The sequence below is a fragment of the Aspergillus novofumigatus genome (genome assembly GCF_002847465.1).
Source record: "Aspergillus novofumigatus IBT 16806 chromosome Unknown P174scaffold_8, whole genome shotgun sequence".
Taxonomy (NCBI): domain Eukaryota; kingdom Fungi; phylum Ascomycota; class Eurotiomycetes; order Eurotiales; family Aspergillaceae; genus Aspergillus; species Aspergillus novofumigatus.
The window spans coordinates 941,700-960,885 of record NW_020194281.1 but is presented as its reverse complement, the minus strand read 5'-3'; the positions used below and the strand labels follow the sequence as shown (position 1 = coordinate 960,885).

Genomic DNA, 19,186 nt, shown 5'->3' with positions numbered 1-19,186 from the left:
TTACACCTGGTTAATTATCCTAATTACCAATAGTCTAAGATAGTAAAGGACTGCCTTAATTAATTTTATCATAGTGAAAAGTAAAGGGTTATATGCTCTTCCCTATTTTAAATCTATCTAATTATTTAATGAAGAAGCTAAGGTACTGAACTTTTACTTCTTTATAAGAGGATCAGTGCCTGAGCCTATGTAGCTTTATAGAACTAGAATTAAGTATAGTTACCTTAGTGAAAAAGAACCATGAGTCCCATGATGAAATAAGGAGTGTTAGTATTAACATTATATATCTTATTCCAGGGTCATATACTCCATACACAGTGAAATAGTGTCTAAACATCTTGCTGCTGTCACACTTCTGTCTATATATACTTATACCACCTACATAACATCATTGCTCACGCAATCAACAGTATCTATGTATTAGGTATCTGTCTTCCTGATAAAATATATGAGTGGGATTTGGACAACATAAATGTACCATAGGGCAGCTAGGGGAAATTACTGTAAAGACCACATCAGTCAGGTTACCTTACCATCCACAGTCACATTAAAATATTACAACCCAGGCTAAGATCATACAGTCATATCTTGCTCCTGCAAGGGCCTTACTTACCTGAAGAACCCTATGGAGCGCTGAGGGTGTGCTACTAAGACACAGATCATAATTAGCTTTCAATTCCATACATCTGACAATGATTATAAACCCATTGTCTATTTAATATATCCATTATTACAGGTTAGCAAATACAGCAAAAGTGGTACCTAAAAATACCTGAAAGAACTGGCCCTATCTAATGGTATAAGGTGCTCCTTCCATTACAATGATCACTCTACCTTGGTCCCCCTCGGTTTACTAAAAAATTATGATGTAATCGACATACCACAGTACCAGGTAGTATGTGCCTCCCTAGAGACGTACAAGCTCCCTGCTTACAGAATACAAGTAAGTTAGTAAAGTAAGGCAGCTATTTATTTGGACTAGCTTATAGTTGGTAAAGGTTAGGTCTCTATGGATGGTATGATTGTCTTATTCCTGTGTGTATGGGTATTGACTAAGGTATGAGATAGTAACTAGTTACTATGTACCAATGACATTAACTAGTACCTAAATGTACTTTGTTGATTTACCTTTACCCAAGGTAGTAAGATCATGAACCTAATGTTGGAACACACCTGGCCTCCTCGTTCTTGCTGAGTGACCTATCTAATCTTAGTTACCTGCATCACACTTATTCATCCATGAAATCTGTTATGCGCCTTGCAATACTAGTCGACTAAAATCACTGTAGTTAGCAACTATCATTGCATCACTTATTTGATCCACAGATCCTCGACACTACCCAGCGACTAGTTCTCAGCGATATGGCATCTCTGAATCTCTCGTCGAACGGGCCATCAATTACCAAGAGTTATCGGTCCGTAATCGATTGTTCGCTACCTACCGACAGAGCTACATATGGACAATGGGCAGTATTTTCTGTCTCAACGCCTTTGGTCAATGCCTTCCAGAGCAATTCAGATAGCAAGGAAAGTGTCTTGAAGGTCCAGAATACCGGGGGTTAGTCACCGATTCCTCAAGGCTCAACTCAAATGCTGATACCTAATCCTGCAGCTGGTGAGCTTGAGGATCTCATTGACGAGTTTTCGGAAGGAAAGATTCAATTCGCTTTCGTCAAAGTCACTGATCCAAACAGTGGTCTCCCGAAGAATGTCCTCATCGGATGGTGTGGAGAGGGCGTCCCAGAACGAACGAAAGGATACTTTACAAGCCACCTGTCTGCTGTCACAAAGTTTTTATCCGTCGGTGCCCCCTTGTACAGCTTAGATGAAAATAATTTTCTAACATTAGGCTACTCCAGAACTACCATGTCCAGATCACTGCACGTTCCGAGGGGGATCTGACGCCCGAGGGAATAATACAGAAGGTCGGAGATGCCTCTGGCGCGAAATACACACCAGAACGAGCTTCGCCAGTCACTGCTGTGCCCAAAACGCTTCCGGTTGCAAGCAAACCAGCATTCACCCCCACCAGAACTGGTGCGGTAGACTCGAAGACCATGTCAAATGTTTCCACTAGGGTGGTTCCAAGAATGAGCAGCGATGATAATGGCTGGGGTCCTGATGCGCCCCCGGTTACCAGGACAGAACTTGAAAAAGTTCAGTCCGCGTACAAGCCAACTAAGGTTGACATAGAGGCAATCAAGTCTCAGAACCTGCCCAGAACATCCCATTATCATGAGCTTCCCGTTACAGAGAACAATGATGTTGTTAAGGGTGGCTATCAGCCGATAGGCAAGGTGGATATCGCTGCAATCAGGAAACAAGCGCGGGAAGCAGGGGATTTGAAGGAAGACCGACCCGAGCCTGTGAGAGGCGCATATGAGCCGGTTGGTAAGGTCGATATTGCTGCTATCCGTTCTAAGGCGCAGAAGCAGCCTGAATCATCTGTTGACCAGTCCATCTCAAGCAACCCTGTTGAATCGGGTAATGAAAGGGTTAAATCTTCGGATTCTCCAAAACTACCCGATCAGCCTGAGCGTTTGACGACTTTACCCAAGCCGAAGGTTGCGAACAAAATCGGTCTAAGCTCGGCTTTCACAGGCACAAAGGCACCCTTGCCCAGTGGCTTCGTTTCAGGCCCTGTCCCTCCTGCCACACAGGTTGGCATTGCAAGCAGAACGTTTGCAGACGAAGGAGGAAAGACTCCTGCGCAGCAGTGGGCTGAAAGAAAAGCCCGAGAACGAGGGCAAGGTCCTGCCCCTAGCCCATCAGCAGCAAGCGGTGGTCAGGGCGGCGGCAAGGGAGAATGGAAGAGTTCGTACAATGGCAAGACATGGGCTCCCGTTCAGACTACGCCTACGGGCAACTCTGTGGACCGCGGTGTCTCCCAGCAAGGGCAGGAATTGACAACTGGGCCGGAAACGTCACTGCCTGGCCAGCCAGACTTTACCAGCCGGGATCAGAAATTACGTGGTGCAGGCATGAGTCCCTCTCCCGATGAAGAAGCAGTCGGCGTACCTGGTTCCGAAAATGAATTACCTGCACCGCAAACTTCACAGGAGATGAGACCGGAAGAACCATTGGACGTCGAAGCTCACCAGCCTATACCCATCCCTCCTCAACAGCCTCGTTCCCCTACTCCTCCAACGCCGCCCCCCGTACGTGAATCTTCTCCAATTCGCATTGCCGTGCCGGTTGGACGGGGAGAAGTTGCGGACGCTCACGATGAACAATACTCGCCACCTCCTGTCATGCCGACACAAAGCCTCCGACAGGCAGTACCAGATGATGAAGGGCTCGAGGATAATGCCATTGATATTGGTAGGGAAACGTCAAAAGCTACAGTCGTTGACCGTCCTCAAGACGAGGCGCTCCAGGCTATTGTGCAGTATGATTATGAGAAGGCAGAGGACAATGAAATAGACTTGAAGGAGGGAGAGTATGTGTCTGGCATAGAGATGGTTGATAAGGACTGGTGGCTTGGTTCTAATGCGCGCGGCGAGCGGGGTCTCTTCCCCAGCAACTATGTTGAGCTCGTCAAAGACAACCAGCTAGAGCACCTCGCACCAGTTGCTGGAGCTGAAGAACCCAAGGAAATTCCTCCAATCGTTCCTGCCCACAGCCCTGGGGGAAGGCAGGATATAGCACAGCCAACTGCAATGGCACTGTATGATTACGAGGCTGCGGAGGACAATGAGCTCAGCTTCCCGGAGGGCGCTCAAATAGTCAACATCGTAAGTGGGACATCTTGCAGTCCTTTTTGCTTCTTCGTCTTTTTCCCCCTTTTTGCTTGCTTTTGGCCAGACATTCTAGTCACAACGGCATCGCTAACTCGACACCAGGAATTCCCCGATGATGATTGGTGGTTCGGTGAGTACAAGGGTCAGAAGGGGCTCTTCCCTGCCAACTATGTACAACTCGAGGAGTAGGTTGTGGCTGCTCTTTCTCTTGGCTGGGACATGTCGGAGTCCAGTCAGATATTGATAAAGTCGTCCGGCAAGTCTGGCATAAGCGCGTCTACTTGGAAACCATTACAAAGGGAACAACTCACGAGTACACATTTCGCTCCTGTGTCAGATATGGGATTTTGGTTCCTCTGTAAGCCTGTATTTTAGTCTTTTGTCCCAGGCATTATTTCTCTCGTTGATGTCTGAACTTAAGCAAAGGTCATAGAATGTGTATCCTTCTTGCCAATCCAGTTCAAGAAATAAGATAGCTTATTGCGTCATTAAATAACCTATCTCATGACAACAGTGTTGTTCAACCAATGTGGCACCTGGCATTTTGAAGGGAACAGTCTATTCAGTTACTCTATTCTCTATATGCATGGTTGCTACATCATGAAAGGCTGGTCTCGGAAATATATAAATGTCTAGACATTTGTATTTTTTAAATAGCAAATATAAAAAAATTGCCGAGAAGATCAATGCAATACCTTTGTTTGCGACTCAGACTTATCCAGTACTTGAAGGGCCAAACTTAGATATATACAAGAGCATTGGTAGATTTTCGATGGATTGTAGATATATGCATATCACGTGACCCATTCTAGCTTTTTCTGTTGGTCAACTATACAAACCACTGTTTTAGTATTATTATGAAGTACTACATATGTACCTCTGGTCATAGCTTATTGTGTTCTATAGCACACTATCAAAATCGCAAATTCTATTGTTCATTTTCAACTAGTTATCTGTCATTTTCAGACTCATTTACCCTTCGTCACTACTTTCCTTATTATACTTTACTCATCCCCCTACGAGGCCATCTCTTAAAGGTCCCACAGCCGTTCACCAGACTCCGAACCACTAAGTGCTACCTGGGGTTGATTCTCAGGGCAACATGGCGTCCCTTAGTGAAGACTTGCTTATAACAGTGAATAAGCTACAAGATCTTGTTTTCAACACAATTGGAAATGACTCGCTAGATCTACCACAAATTGTGAGTTCCTATGCGAGGCATGCCAATGTGTGCCAACATTACTCTGTTACTTCTCTTTTGCTGATTCATCTCCTCAAATTTCGGTTTCTCTCTAGGTCGTTGTAGGTTCCCAGTCTTCCGGAAAATCTTCTGTCCTGGAAAACATTGTTGGGAGGGATTTCCTACCGAGGGGGAGTGGTATAGTCACGAGACGGCCCTTGATTCTACAGCTCATCAACATCCCCAGTGAGCACAATGACAGGGCCGGTGATAATGATGTTATTGATCCCCACACAGCTGCTAGTGTAGCTGGTCAGCGCGAATGGGCTGAATTTCATCACCTTCCGGGGCGCAAGTTCGAAGACTTTGCCTTGGTGAAGCAGGAGATTGAAGCCGAAACAGCTCGAATTGCTGGGAATAACAAAGGCATCAATAGGCAGCCCATCAATCTCAAGATTTTCTCGCCCCATGTGCTCAATCTTACCATGGTCGATTTACCAGGGTTGACTAAGGTGCCTATCGGAGACCAACCTTCCGACATTGAGAAGCAAACCCGAACGTTGATTCTTGAATACATAGCCAAGCCGAATAGCATTATACTCGCAGTCTCCCCGGCAAACGTCGACCTTGTGAACTCCGAAGCGCTAAAGCTGGCAAGACAAGTAGATCCAATGGGCCGGAGAACAATTGGTGTCTTGACGAAATTGGATTTAATGGATCATGGAACCAATGCAATGGATATTCTTTCTGGTCGCGTTTATCCACTGAAACTCGGTTTCATCGGCGTCGTCAATCGATCTCAGCAAGATATACAGTCAGGGAAGTCGCTATCTGAGGCCTTGCAAGCTGAAGCGGAGTTCTTCAGGCATCACCCTGCTTATCGAAACATGGCGAATAGATGCGGAACTCAGTTTCTTGCAAAAACCTTGAACACGACGCTGATGGCTCATATACGAGATCGTCTGCCTGATATCAAAGCTCGCCTCAACACACTCATGGGCCAAACGCAACAAGAGCTTGCCAGCTATGGCAACAAACAATTCAGTGGGGAAGAACATCGTGGATCGTTGATACTGCAGCTGATGACACGCTTTGCCTCTTCCTTTATCGCTTCGATCGACGGTACCTCCTCTGAGATATCTACCAAGGAGCTGTGCGGAGGTGCCAGGATATACTATATATTCAACTCTGTTTTCGGCAACTCGCTTGAAACCATTGATCCCACGCATAATTTGACTGTGTCCGATATAAGAACGGCGATCAGAAACTCGACTGGCCCTCGGCCAAGTCTTTTTGTTCCAGAACTTGCCTTTGACCTGCTTGTGAAGCCTCAGATTAAAATGCTTGAAGCTCCCAGTCAGCGTTGTGTTGAACTCGTCTACGAGGAGCTCATCAAAATTTGTCATACTTGTGGCTCCCAAGAACTCTTACGCTTCCCTCGACTGCAGGCAAAACTGATTGAAGTAGTGTCCGATCTTCTTCGCGAGCGTTTGGGACCATGCTCTGCTTACGTTGAATCTCTAATCTCCATTCAAAGGGCGTACATCAACACTAATCACCCTAACTTTCTTGGAGCAGCAGCAGCAATGTCGTCTGTCATACAGAATAAACAGGAACAGGAGAGAAAGATGATGTTAGCAGACGATAGAAAAAAGCGGGAAAGAAGACGTCAAAAAGAGCTGAGCAGTGTCAATGGCGCCGTCCCAGTATCGCCCGAAGAGGAAGAGGACCACTCCGCTGAGTTGAGAGCACAGAACCTCGGTAGTCGCGGTCAAACTTCGAAGAATTCTAGGAGCATGTCTCCTCATGTTAACAAGGGTCAAGATAGTGCCATCACCGCGACCCTGAACGGTGTCAACACTAACCCAAATGCCATGTTTGGTGCTACGAACACTACACGCGACTCGTTCTTGAATTATTTCTTTGGTAAGGACGGGATGCAGAGCTCCGCACCGCTCCCCCAGCCCTTGATTCAACAGAGACAACCCAACCATCTCAGCGAGCCCAGCATTAGCCAGAGTATTAGACGACCGGATTTACGCTCGCCAATGTCGTTACCTGATGACTATGCAGGATCTTCTGATTACGGCGGGGAGATGTCTCAGCATGTATGTCGATATCCATTCTTTTAACTCATTTGAAACGGGAGCTTACATGACTTATGGCAGGCGGACCATGCTGAGCCGACCCTCTCTGACCGCGAGCTCATGGAAACAGAGCTGATTCGTCGACTGATTTCGTCGTATTTCAATATTGTTCGGGAAACCATCGCCGATCAAGTTCCGAAAGCTATTATGCACCTTCTTGTCAACCATAGTAAAGATGTTGTGCAAAATAGACTTGTGAGCGAGCTTTATAAAGAGGATCTGTTCTCTGAGCTCCTTTATGAGGATGATGGCATTAAGGCGGAGCGAGAGAAGTGTGAAAGGCTGTTAGAAACATACAAAGAAGCAGCGAGAATTGTAGGTGAAGTGTTGTGACCTCCATGATGCAAAGCTTTGTTAGAGAGCCTTACCCACAGAGCCAGTTTCAGATGTTCACTGGCAGATCAGTGATGGATGATGTCATTGATGCTGGTATCGTGCAATTGTACATATAGTGTTTGTTTTCTGTCTTCTAATTGAGTGAGTGCCCTTGTCCGGTGCATGCTTGACTATTGACTATACTTTTGTACTACGGCATCAAAGTTGTCTTCTTTCAGGCTCTTTCTTTTCAATATCATTCAACTTAAGTCAGTAATTATACACAAGCTAGACTTGTCCGTAATTATCAGCATATATCTATAAGGCAAACGCAAAGTCTGTCTCCGACTCGCGGGCATTCCAATCTAGCATGTTACTTGACCGGCGCACCCCGCTCTAAGGTATCACTCTTAATCCTTCTTGTTACTCGGTTTTCTTAGCCGGGCACCCTCCAAACCATAGAGACCACCTCCTGCGAAGACGCAGATAGCCCCAATAACAACACCCGGCGAAAGCTGATTTCCAAATAGGTAGATGGATAACAGGAGCGAAACAAGTTTGCGAACATTCAAAACCACCGTCACTGTCAATGAAGACGTCTGGGCGGAGAGGAGATGAACTCCACGAATGCATAGATATTGGGTCAGCGCATTCACAAAAAGATAAGCCACCTGCATGGGAATATGGGCGATGAAGGATGGAAATAGGTGGGATCCCAGTATTCCTAAATTCAAACGAGGCCCGCATACGGCAACTGAAGTAGTGGAAGGCCCTGAAGGAAGCTCGGCGTCTTTTCCGACACTGATGGATGTCTCCGGAAGCCGACATTGCAAGGGAGGGGAGGAGAGCATGACTCGCCATTGATCCAGAAGCCGCGGATAGGTTGGGAGGAAAAGTGGTAGCGAGAGTACATGAGAATAGAAAAGCGCTTCCTTCCAGTGGCTTCGGCCATAAGTCTCATATAGTCGGTCTGCATATATTCCCTGAAAGGCTGAAAGAACCATTGCAGAAGCAAGGATTGCGAAGCCAGTAGCGGTAGCCGTTATATCAAGGCCTGCTCCACTATGCCCGATGTCTAATGGTTCGCCTTTAGCTTGAGCATCTGCCAATGCTGCTGTAACAACACCAAGAGTGAGCACCGCTACTGCCAAAATCTGACCATAAGAATACTTCTTTCCATTGAACAAGCATCCGACGATAAGGGAAGCAACAGGGCCGCCTGATCTCAGTATTATGTGTAGGGGACCGATATGCTATATGCGAAAGCCCAATTGTTCAAAAGATTGACTGTCACAAAGAAGGCCGTGTATACCAACCATGACCTTAATGGGATGACACGCGGACTGAGGAATAGTGACCGAGCGCCACATGATAGCGAGACAAAATTTGGCAACGTAAATCCGGCAGTCACAATAAACTGTGCAAAGGTGATCAGGGGACCTTCCAGCGGCGGATAGAGAGAGTCAGAGACAAGTATATCTTAGTCGGGGCAATAATAGTCGGTCAATTACCTGAACTAGGATGATCTCTAGGTAGTTTTAAACATCAGTATGTTACCATCGAGCTACCTAGGGTTTTGAACTCACTTGACAATGGCTTCTAATGCGAACACCTAGGATAACACCGTCAATCATAGCAAGTTCCATCACACTCGGAGTACCTACATTTGCACAACAGCCACCAAATATCAATGACACCATCAATACCATGCTAATACACTTAGGAGATGTTGCATAAGCCGCCGCGGTAGCTATGCTTCCTAGACCACCAGATTCTAGTACATCTCCGTGCTTTTTTTTCGCATCAGATTTGTTTGAATCAGCGTCATCGCTGTTGTGATTGATCATTTGCTCTATTGTACCTGGGCTGGCGTGGTTTTGATCTAGGAAGGTCGTGCTCTCTTCGGAAGTGAAAGAGAGAGCGAGGTTGTACAGACGAGTCGAAAGGGTAGCTGGAATTGAGCAGCAGGTTCTAATCAAATAATATGGGAGCTTGAATCAACTTCTATCGCTAAATGTTGTTGACAATTCATTGTTGCTTAGTCAAGAGCTAACCCGAAATTGATTGCATAAGGTTAGATAACGGGCGAATCGATTATCAGGCAACTGAGGAAGACTATTCCTGTTCTGTCTACTTATGAAATTATGAAAAGATGAGTCAGGCGTCGACTCTTTAACGTAGGAGTATTTCCTGGGCGAGCGGTCCACCCAAGGCGTGCGGCCCATCTCTGTATTCCATATAAAATGGCACCCTTCAAGGCTTTGATATCTCAACCATGCTCATATATGCTATTTATGTAAGTAGGATATTTAGAGTATATAGAGTCTAGAGCATTTGAATACTCTTTTACAAGGCCTTAAAATAACCATTTCTCTCGCTTAATATCTAAAAAGCTAGTATTACCAAAAATACAGGTGTAATTTATGTTACCTAAGTATACCTTATACATATACTAGGAGGCTGTGGCTTATAAGTATGATTCTATATGTCTATACTATACCTTATACCTAAACTTAGTCCCTCTAGGTGCTTGGTTGTTGAGATATCAAAGCCTTGAAGGGTGCCATTTTATATGGAATACAGAGGTGGACCGCTCGCCCGGGAAATACGTTAACTATCACACGGATTGCTTTGTATATTGTTAGATGAGCCTTTTTAGGGCAACATATGAATTTCTAAACCAACCGGACTCGCAAGCTCGAGGAGTGCCTTTAAATGAACAGGCCCCGTGCCAGCGGTCGGGCTAGACAGCCGTGAAAGGCTAGATTAACATGCTTTAAAGGCAAACCAGTGCCATGTGAGAAGTAATATCCGAGAAAGTGTGTGAAAGCTAGGAAAAGGCCTATGACGTAAGTGCGGACATAATTAAACATCCTCGATATCGTCGTCGCTCAAGACAAATTTATCCTCCCTATCTGAGACCGCAGGCGGAGGGTTGTGTTGGTGGTAAATGCGGCCATTGGTAGGCATTGAAGGCTGTCTGACAGAGGAGGCCCGATAAGTCGTCGTGGGCTCATGATCGAGAGTATCATCGATGCCTTGGCGGTCACATTGTGTTCTTTGCTTGGGAATGGATGTAATCTCATCAAGTTCACGTGAAACAGTCTCGTTGAACCCAATTCTAGTCATGTATGGCAATTGGTATAACAACAAGTCATTGCGGGATACCATAGTGGCGACTATCGCTTGCCTACCAGCCTGAAAGTAACAGTCTGCCAAGGACTTGGTGCTCTGTCTGCGAAGTCCGTTGAGTGAGTGTAATAATGTCGTTTTCCACGAATTTGTAAGTTCTTCAACTTGATTTTTCTCTTTTGATCGCCGCAGCTCAGTGGGGAAAAAAATTCTATGCCCATCTTGTGCATTCCCGTTCTGGTTCTTTGGCGTTATTCGCCTTTTCACCGGAGATGGGAGGGAAAAGAGTAAACCACGTGCAGCAACTTGATAGCTGAGCTCATCCTGTCGCAACACGCCAAGACCAGCGGCAGCCTTGTATCTTGCATGTGAAGAACTGCCTGGAGTTGTCATATTGTCAGCACTTAAAACATCACTATCTGACAAAGCCTCTATGCATCCATTTATGCAGTCGACAAAAGCAGGGCCATCACACGATGGTATGTAATTCTCATAGAGGGCGCTAATGAAGGTTTGCGTATCTGTTCCCGACTGCTCTAGAAGCTCGTTCACAGGAACTAATGAGACTGCAGGCCGATCGCAATGACATAAATGATCTGGTGGTCTGGGTGGCCGAGGATTGTCGGTTGTAGAATTTAGACCCTCACGCTTATTGTAGACTATTTTTCCGACTGCATGGAATAAACCAAGGCTGCTCTCCCTGTATGTTATTGTTTGCAGTGCTTCTTTCTCAACCGGCGCCAAAGATGTGTTACCTCGGCCTGTTCTCGTGGCATTGGGGAAAGGATACTTCTCAAACCGTTCACACCGAAGACAGAGAAACTCCAGTGAAGAGATCGCACTCCGAATGTCTCCTATCTCTGACAGACTCTTCAAAATTGCGGGCCCAGGTCTTTTAGCTGATCGATATCGGCGGATATGCTTCGCGAGAACCAGGTCCAGGGCCTTAAACATGAACGTCGGAGCAATGGCATTAAAATCAACAATAGTTGTGCCTGGATGGCTTAAAATGTCTGGCCCCAGCAACCTGTGAGCTGTTAAGTTGTCCGAATAGGATGCCCCGGAATTCAACATGGTCTCGGAAACGATAATAACAACAGGTGAGCTCCCGTGTCTCTCGATATCGTTTCGGGTATTGCTTCTCGGCGAGGATGACACTGAGAGATACCGCTGCAGAGAAAGTCGGAAAGCGGTTAAACTGGGGGAATCTCCATCAAAGACTGTTGGGAACTCCTCAATGAGAATAAGCCGTGGCCTCATATGATCGCTGCCGTTCCTCTTGCTTGCTGATAAACCGGTCTTGAACTCGAGCCCACGTAATCTATTACCCCTTGTCAAGAATTCTTCGAATTGGGCTGCTGTGGATGTGAATCCTTTCGCCGCAAACTCAGATCCCGACGGATTCCTCCATTCGAGAACATCGAAACCTAGCTTGTCCGATAATAGCGATAATGTCGTTGTTTTGCCGCTTCCTGCGGGACCTCTGAGAACAAGTAATTTCTAATTTGTTCGCGAAGTTAATCCTTGAGTCGAAGAATTTGTCACTCATTTGTGATTCTGTATGCATACCTTCTCGAACGCGCAAAGGACATCTGATAACCAACTCTGTACATCGGCAATCTTTTTCTTGTGAACCGCGAGCTCATTCAGATTTACGGGGGAATATTTCTGTGCCCATGGCAATTTCTCGGCGTCTTTGTCGTAATTGTTCCCGAATGAGTATGAACCATGATGCTTGCTCTCCGACGCCGATGAAACGACGAAGCGCTTGCGATTGCTTGCGAAGCTCCGCGAACGAAAAGTGTGAGTTATTGCTTGAGCCTGATCGACACGCTCTCCCGCTGCCAAAGGCGCTTCCATCCGCTTTTCGGGCGTTACCTTTCGATCTGCAATGTAGTCTGAGAAAAGCTCATCGAAAGAGTCGTAACCGTCCTCGATCGTGTCGTCGCTTATGTCTATCTTGTCTGTTCTTGGCTGAGTCCAACTGAACGATTCAGCCTTGTGTGTATCCCGTCTTTGTGTTTCACTCGCGGTCGGAAAGAAGTTGTGAAGCGACCTAGTCTTCGATATCTTGCTTGAGGGCGGTTTCGAACATTTGGTCCTCTGACAGACCGGTTCGGAGGGTAGTGCGGCAGTGCTGGCAGAGGTTTGCTGCGCGGTTTGTTGCGAATGGACATCTGTGTCTGACGGAGAATTTTGATGAAGGACCTCGCAATCGGGACTCGATGAAATCAAAAGACTCGGTTCATTACCCTTGAACTTGTCAGGCGGGCATATACCTTCAAAAGCAGAATCACCACGATTTGAAGACCAACCTGATCTTCCAACGGACGGACAGTTGATACCCGCTGCCGTTTCGCTGCATGGGTGGCCATGACGAGGATCAGCAACAAGAGTAGGAACAGTTATCTGCTTCTATAGAGCGCAAGCCGAGGCATGGAAAACATTCAATTTTGTTAGGCATGTCGTAGGTAAGATAAAGACCAAGGGGATCTTGGCGTCCGATAAGTCTAGATCCTCAGTCACTCAACACGCTGGATCTTACAGTATGCAAGTGTGAGAATCCTTTGGTCTCTGATACGTAGGTACAAGATCAATGGAAAGACGCTAGTAACTCACAACGGTTACCCCGACCCCACAGTATCTTATCTACCCTACAACAATGGTACAGTACAACCTGGGTTCATTATTGACATGCTAATAATGCCATACTCTATAAAATGGAGCCTAGGGTAGGTAGGAGGCAAGTAATTTTCTTATTTCTGACCAATCAACCACAGTAAGGTACGTCTATAACATGAAACCGAAGTCGGATCTGCTCGGCAAAAAGTATGTGTGAATATCCTGTGTATGGGCTAGGCACCTTAGACAATATAAGTCAACATTAATAGTTACTACTGCTCAAGCTTTACTTCTAGTGCAAGAATTGGATTTCCTTTCTGATTTACAACGACTGTACCTTAGTCTATATAACGTACTATGAAACTGTCATTAGGTAATTTTGCCTGATTGCTTAGATGTAGAGATGTATAGTTAGTTAAAACTAGTACATATTACAAAGTCTTGTAGAGGCGAGGGTACATAGAGGGCAATATGTAAATTTTCATTGGTACCATTTTCCTTTCTAACTATACCGATTCTAATCATCTTTGTAACCCAAGAAGTCAATTTTGGATGAGCCCTTAGCTTACCTAATATACCCTAAAGTTTGAATCGCGCCTACGGAGTACTGGACACAGAGCTACACAAATTCTCAGGCTTGTCTCAGACTCTCCTGTTAGGTAAAGCTTGTTTTGGTTCTCAACATCCCCTTGATTAATTGTACCTTAGTACCTAGAATGAGCAGAAGGGCTGTGCGACATGTAGCCATCACCTATATAGCCTAAAGTACTTTTTGAAAGGCAGCTATGTACAAGAGGTAAGACTCCCAGCATATGTATCAAGCACCATGATATAGTGCGGTATAAAACGTCAAAATTGGTGGTAGTTCGAGCGATCTTAGCATACCTCATTCATAATATATCTCAACCATTCTCCATGATTCGCTATTATCAATTACTTGAGGGGTCAACTAGCTATGCTAGTCTCACACAGGCTTGCCCACCACAGGGAAGAACTTTCCGTGTGATGCAGTGTCTCGTCATGAATTTTCATGAGCTTGAGGGAACCCCACCCGATGTCACAATGTATGCTTGGACATTTGTGGAGGAAAGATTTCAACGGTTAGTATTCGAGGATTTTAAAGCATACAACTCTGTGCATGCCCGTTCAGCCAACTGAAAGACATATATTATGCTTTCCAAGTCCAGCAACTACTTCCAAATCGGCCACTAGAAGAGCACTTTGGAAATGAGAATGCGGAAAAATAAAAAATTCCTTCAAAGTTCGGTGGCTCAATCGTCCCCACATTGTCAACCATCAATGGAGCGCTACAGAGTATGAGACATGGAGATAGGTATGAGAATTGGTATATTTCCTGCTTGCCTCTTTTCTTCTCTTCTGAGAAACACTTAAGAAGCACCAAAAAGATCGTAATAATAGTCATCGTCCAGGCCATCTCGGGAAGGAACCTTCGGAACCTCCCCAGGAAAAGTCGCATCTTCAAAGCGGACATTGAATAGGCGGATCTTCAGCCCGTAGTCGCTGACAACATTGATCAACTTGTTAGAGTCTGCCGTTATAGGCCTCTGATTCAGCAACATAAGCAACCCGTCGAGCCACTCAGATGCTATGCTCGGAGTTTGAGGGCGGAGAGTCAACAAAACACCCTCCTTTGACTTGCTGATAGAACGAGCATGACTATGACCCTTCGATGGCCCCCTTGTGACAGATGAGGAGCATTCAATATACCCATGGATGGTGATTTTAGTCGAAGATACAGAGAGGGGTGCGATTTTCAAGGTAGACGAAGATGAAGCGTCAGCTGATGCTGAGATGTTGGAAGCCACAGACGAAACAGCCGACAAATCAACTGGTTGATGAGATAGTCAACAGACAGATTCAATTAAAGTGAATGAACAGAGGGGATCCGAACCTTTTCCCGGGAGAGAATCGAGGTCTATCCTGCCATTTCCTAGCGTCTCAAAATCCCCGTAATGCAGGAATTTCCGGTTATGGGACAATTGTACATATCGGTAAGAGACATTTTCGACGGAAGACGAGTCTGTATGAGTAGTGGCCTCAACAGGAAACCAGCAGCCCTGCAGAAGGCAACGGATCCTTTGTTCCTTGACGAATTGGAGAGCCTCGTGATGGAGTTCTTCGCGGACCTGTTGCAGATGTTGCCTCCAAACGTCTTCATACGTGAGCTCTAAGAGCTCCATCTGTAGATCTCGAAGCCGACGGTATTCGAAATTGACTATCTCATCTTCCACGTCTTGTACTTCCTTTGTTCGAGTTGCCCCACCAACAACCGACTCAACAAGAATCCGAACCAGCTCAGCAATTTTCGCGAAATCATCGACGTCTGCATTGGTGGTCTTCCATAACCGGACGAAAGCCTGCAATGCCGCGACGTGCAAGCGTGTCCAGTGCAGTAGTAGAGGCTTGAACAGCCGGTCAAGGTTGGCGCGAGACTCTAAGACCAGATAGTTCTTTGAATCCTCTATCTCGGATTTCTCAATCTCGAAGTGCTCGTATAGGATTGTAGTTACCGCCAAGGAAGCGCGGGCAATCGGACACCGTTTCTGGCCTGGTTTTGCTGACTGCTCCAACAGCATTTTTCGGAACTCGCTTCGATGATTTCTGACATAATCCGCAAGATCCATCATTCCCAAGAATCCCATCTCTTCAAACTGAGCTATTGGGTTTTCCGATTCGAATCCAAGCCGCCTCCACTTTTCTGAATTGTGCTTTCTAGAACGCCGCAACTCAGCGTCACTATCAACCTTTGCGTCAATGCTCTTCTCCTGGTCACTAGCAAGGTGTATTCCTTTCAATGCTCTCCTATGCTCTGGTTTCTCTAGATCCAGGGGAATATCTCGCCACCTCCTAAGCAGGACCTTTGTGAGAGATTGGAACTCTATCAAAGGATGAGCGTGGTCTTGCAAGGTTGTACCTTGCATGAGAGCGTAAACTGCTCGAATTACCCCTAGATCTTGAAGTTTTTGTATGAACCTGGGCCATTCTAGCTCGGAGTCATTTGCGATGGAGTCACGCATAAGCGAGTTGATGAGTTGAAGCGCATTCGCACATAGTGCATGATCCGCGGACGAGAGTCTATTGACAAGCATCTCGAGGAATTGTGGATAGATGGCAAGTGCGGGTTTCAGGGCGCGAAACCCGAAAGCATCAGTCTGTGGTGGACGCCCTCCCGTGTACGGATGGGATACAATGGATACTAAGATAGACATTGCGCCGCGCAAAATGTTGACCAGAGGCTGCGTTACAATGAGCTGGACAATCTAGAGGTAGGGGCCAGAACGCTTGTTAGCATTGATGCAAGCTATGAGACTTTGCTATCTTTTATGGCGGCGATTTTCAAAAGACCTACTCTTTCCACCAACTCTTGGTCAACTAAGTCCCATCCTTTATCTACTTCCAACAGCCTTGCGAAGCTTGTCAAACTGTAAGCCAGCGTATTTCCAGTTGCATGTAATGTCAATTCGCGCAGTTTGGTCAGCCCCCCTTCAGCAATGAAAATATCAGCAAACGAAGGGTCTCCAATGCTGCCTTGAAGCTTAAAAACTGCCATCTTGCGCACCGCATCTTCTTCACTCCCCAATCGCTCGACTATGTGATGAATATTGCCCTCCATTTCAAAGGAGTTGCTCCGTGTGTGATCGACCGTCGTAGTATGCCATCAGAGACCCAAGAATAAAAGAATCCAGATAGGTAGCAGTCCCCATCCATATATTTGCAATCTAAAACAAAAAGAACGAAAACAAGAAAGAAAGAAACACGGAAATGTGATGATTTATGAAACTAGGTGAGTCTGCAGCAACTTCCTGGTCCACTGGCTCATTTATGGCCAGGTGATGTCTCCGTAGAATACTCCGCACTTTGAAGTAAATTCAGGGGCGTCACCTGACTTAAGAAGGTCCCTGAAATTGACTCACGATAGGGAGATAACTTATTCTGTCCGACACACTACCAAACCATATCTGCTTCTAGGAAAGCACCAGGAGATATTAACCATATAGCAAAATTGAAGTGGACCGAATAAAGCGAGCAATCAAGGTACATGATTTATGTGAGCGTCTCATCCCTAACGCTACACCTGGAGCTTCGAGCTTCGGATCAGGTGCAGATATTGAGAAGCCAGCAAGCTGCCTCTAGCGACCAAACCTCATCTGAGCCCCGGCGTAGTGCCATAAACCTCTGAGAAAACCCTGATATTCGACAGCTTCACCATAACTAGTAACGCCGCTACTTTTACCACCGGTGCAAAACATTTCAGTCAGGCGAATATGCCACGGAGGATATCCATCCAGTTTCAGAAAGGGCGCGAACACTAATAATAAATCTGGTTCTGGCTTCACTGCAATAGCGGGCTGAACAACAGTCGTTCGTTTGTCACCAATGCTCGATGAGGCTGGCTGCAATGGCTGCGTTGTAATTTCGCTAATCTCTGCATCCACCAATTCCATGGTAATATCCCCTGGTGACAGTTTACCATTCTGTGACATCTCTGCTAGCGTTTGAGTCAGATCAACTATAGTTTCTCTCCCATCGGTAGCTGATAGCAGAAGCAGGGTAAGAGAGTCAGTATTGACTCTACGGGCCGTATCATGATCAAGAGATGGCTCATATACAGAATGATGAGGAGCGAAAAGCCGCAAGGTTGGCTGCTGAGGGAGTGAACCGTAATATGAAGCGAATTTGCTTGCAACCACCTGATGCAGCATCGGGATGCATGATTTCAGGACCCCTAGAGGACGGTTAGCTACTCATCTACCTCAGAGCGCTTGAGGAAACCAGAATGCCGAGTGTGAAGTGTCTTTACATACCGCTCTTCTCGTAGACACTCAGCATGGGTATACCAGCGCTAACACTCCAAGCAGCCAGTTCTGCGACTTCATCCATCAGAATCGCAAGCGCATCATCTTCCTTACGCAATGATAAAACAACGGTCAGATGTCCCGGCAAACGTCTTAGGCCCTTGACGTCTTTTCGTATCAGTTCCGGTGTGCGGTGATGATAATAGACGACCGCAAGAACCCGATCCGCAAGGGCATGGTAGCTCTGAATTAGACGAAGGATAATCCCATAGACAATATGAATGAAGGTGTAGGCAAGTTGATGCAGCTGAGACTTCAAGAATGTTCGAATGGGAGCTTTTCGGGGGCTTTCTTCTGTCGCTGTAGTGGTCGACGTGCAAGATCTGATGGATCCGGCAGATATGGCTTCAGGATATTTTCGCGATCGGCAGCAGTAAGTGTGGTCCCTTGGGTGCGAATAGTGTCCCTCAGTAATTCTCTATCACGTGCTAGGACCATGGTTGCTCGAGGAGTGCATCTGTTCAGCAGGAGCAATGAGTCGAGAAAAGAACCTTGATCTTTTGAATTGCTTGGGGGTAAAACTTGGGGGCAATCACTTTCTGCGGCGAGGTTGAGCAAGCAAATGTTGTATCAGTTGTCCACGTTTTTGCAGTGGCGCATGGACCTGATCTTATTGTACAAAGTAGATGGCTTGTACATACAGAACAAGCAGTAGGAGCGATAGACAGCGCCACAGTAATGAAGCTGTTGAAGAAGGTTATATTTGGAAGGGGCGCAGTAGTGCATGTGTATACCCACACCTTCAATGTAACTACGTACTTTGTAATTAATGCATGTGGCCTTCGTACCTACCGTACGGAGAATCTACCTACCGGGCACTTTCCAACTTGAGTCCCTCAGTCACAGATAGGCAGCAGTTAAACAGAAGGTAAGGTACCTACTACCTGCCAGTACCTAGGGGTTTGAATGCAGCTCTAAAACAATAATAGGTACCTAGGTAATAATTAGGTCAAGCATACCCCGTACAGTACGATAACTGTTGAAATCCTTTGAAATCAAAGGCAGCGCCTGGCCTCATTTAGTCTACAATATGCATATATTTTAAGAATGCTTGTCCGTCCTTTGGCAAACTATACACGGTATTGCAGATTAGAAAATAGGAGTTAAATGCTAGCTATGTAGCTGCCAGTAGCTTGGATGTTATTGTGTCCCAATGTATATAAAGGTGACGTG

At 46.0% G+C, this 19,186-nt stretch overlaps 6 protein-coding genes across 6 annotated transcripts; 2 read left to right on the top strand and 4 right to left on the bottom strand.

The window, feature by feature from the left end:
• Positions 1–1,087: 1,087 nt before the first annotated feature.
• P174DRAFT_292028 (putative actin binding protein) lies at positions 1,088–4,114 on the top strand. The gene is made up of 3 exons (XM_024821594.1): positions 1,088–1,558; positions 1,613–1,800; positions 1,860–4,114. The coding sequence occupies exons 1-3, from the start codon at positions 1,363–1,365 to the stop codon at positions 3,927–3,929; spliced, it is 2,454 nt and encodes an 817-aa protein (XP_024678851.1). The 5' UTR covers positions 1,088–1,362; the 3' UTR covers positions 3,930–4,114.
• A 498-nt stretch (positions 4,115–4,612) lies between these two features.
• P174DRAFT_515391 (dynamin-related GTPase DNM1) lies at positions 4,613–7,622 on the top strand. Its single transcript, XM_024832180.1, has 3 exons — positions 4,613–4,941; positions 5,037–7,028; positions 7,089–7,622. Exons 1-3 carry the CDS (start codon positions 4,843–4,845, stop codon positions 7,398–7,400), a joined length of 2,403 nt encoding a protein of 800 aa, XP_024678850.1. The 5' UTR covers positions 4,613–4,842; the 3' UTR covers positions 7,401–7,622.
• Positions 7,623–7,792: 170 nt separating this feature from the next.
• Positions 7,793–9,363, bottom strand: P174DRAFT_515390 (putative UPD-GlcNAc transporter (Mnn2-2); the record flags this gene model as incomplete). The annotated part of the gene is made up of 6 exons (XM_024832179.1): positions 9,047–9,363; positions 8,969–8,994; positions 8,894–8,910; positions 8,671–8,822; positions 8,183–8,635; positions 7,793–8,053 (listed from the first exon to the last, which is right to left on the bottom strand). Exons 1-6 carry the CDS (start codon positions 9,227–9,229, stop codon positions 7,793–7,795), a joined length of 1,092 nt encoding a protein of 363 aa, XP_024678849.1. The 5' UTR covers positions 9,230–9,363.
• Positions 9,364–10,247: 884 nt separating this feature from the next.
• On the bottom strand, positions 10,248–12,889 carry P174DRAFT_463707 (putative cell cycle checkpoint protein Rad17; the record flags this gene model as incomplete). Its single annotated transcript, XM_024830306.1, has 3 exons — positions 10,248–12,014; positions 12,084–12,773; positions 12,794–12,889. 3 exons carry the CDS (start codon positions 12,887–12,889, stop codon positions 10,248–10,250), a joined length of 2,553 nt encoding a protein of 850 aa, XP_024678848.1.
• A 1,635-nt stretch (positions 12,890–14,524) lies between these two features.
• On the bottom strand, positions 14,525–16,770 carry P174DRAFT_377754 (ELMO/CED-12 family protein; the record flags this gene model as incomplete). Its single annotated transcript, XM_024822777.1, has 3 exons — positions 14,525–14,985; positions 15,049–16,417; positions 16,507–16,770. 3 exons carry the CDS (start codon positions 16,768–16,770, stop codon positions 14,525–14,527), a joined length of 2,094 nt encoding a protein of 697 aa, XP_024678847.1.
• Positions 16,771–16,986: 216 nt separating this feature from the next.
• Positions 16,987–18,451, bottom strand: P174DRAFT_496875 (ditrans,polycis-polyprenyl diphosphate synthase; the record flags this gene model as incomplete). Its single annotated transcript, XM_024830891.1, has 3 exons — positions 16,987–17,883; positions 17,963–18,304; positions 18,328–18,451. 3 exons carry the CDS (start codon positions 18,449–18,451, stop codon positions 17,288–17,290), a joined length of 1,062 nt encoding a protein of 353 aa, XP_024678846.1. The 3' UTR covers positions 16,987–17,287.
• Positions 18,452–19,186: the final 735 nt, after the last annotated feature.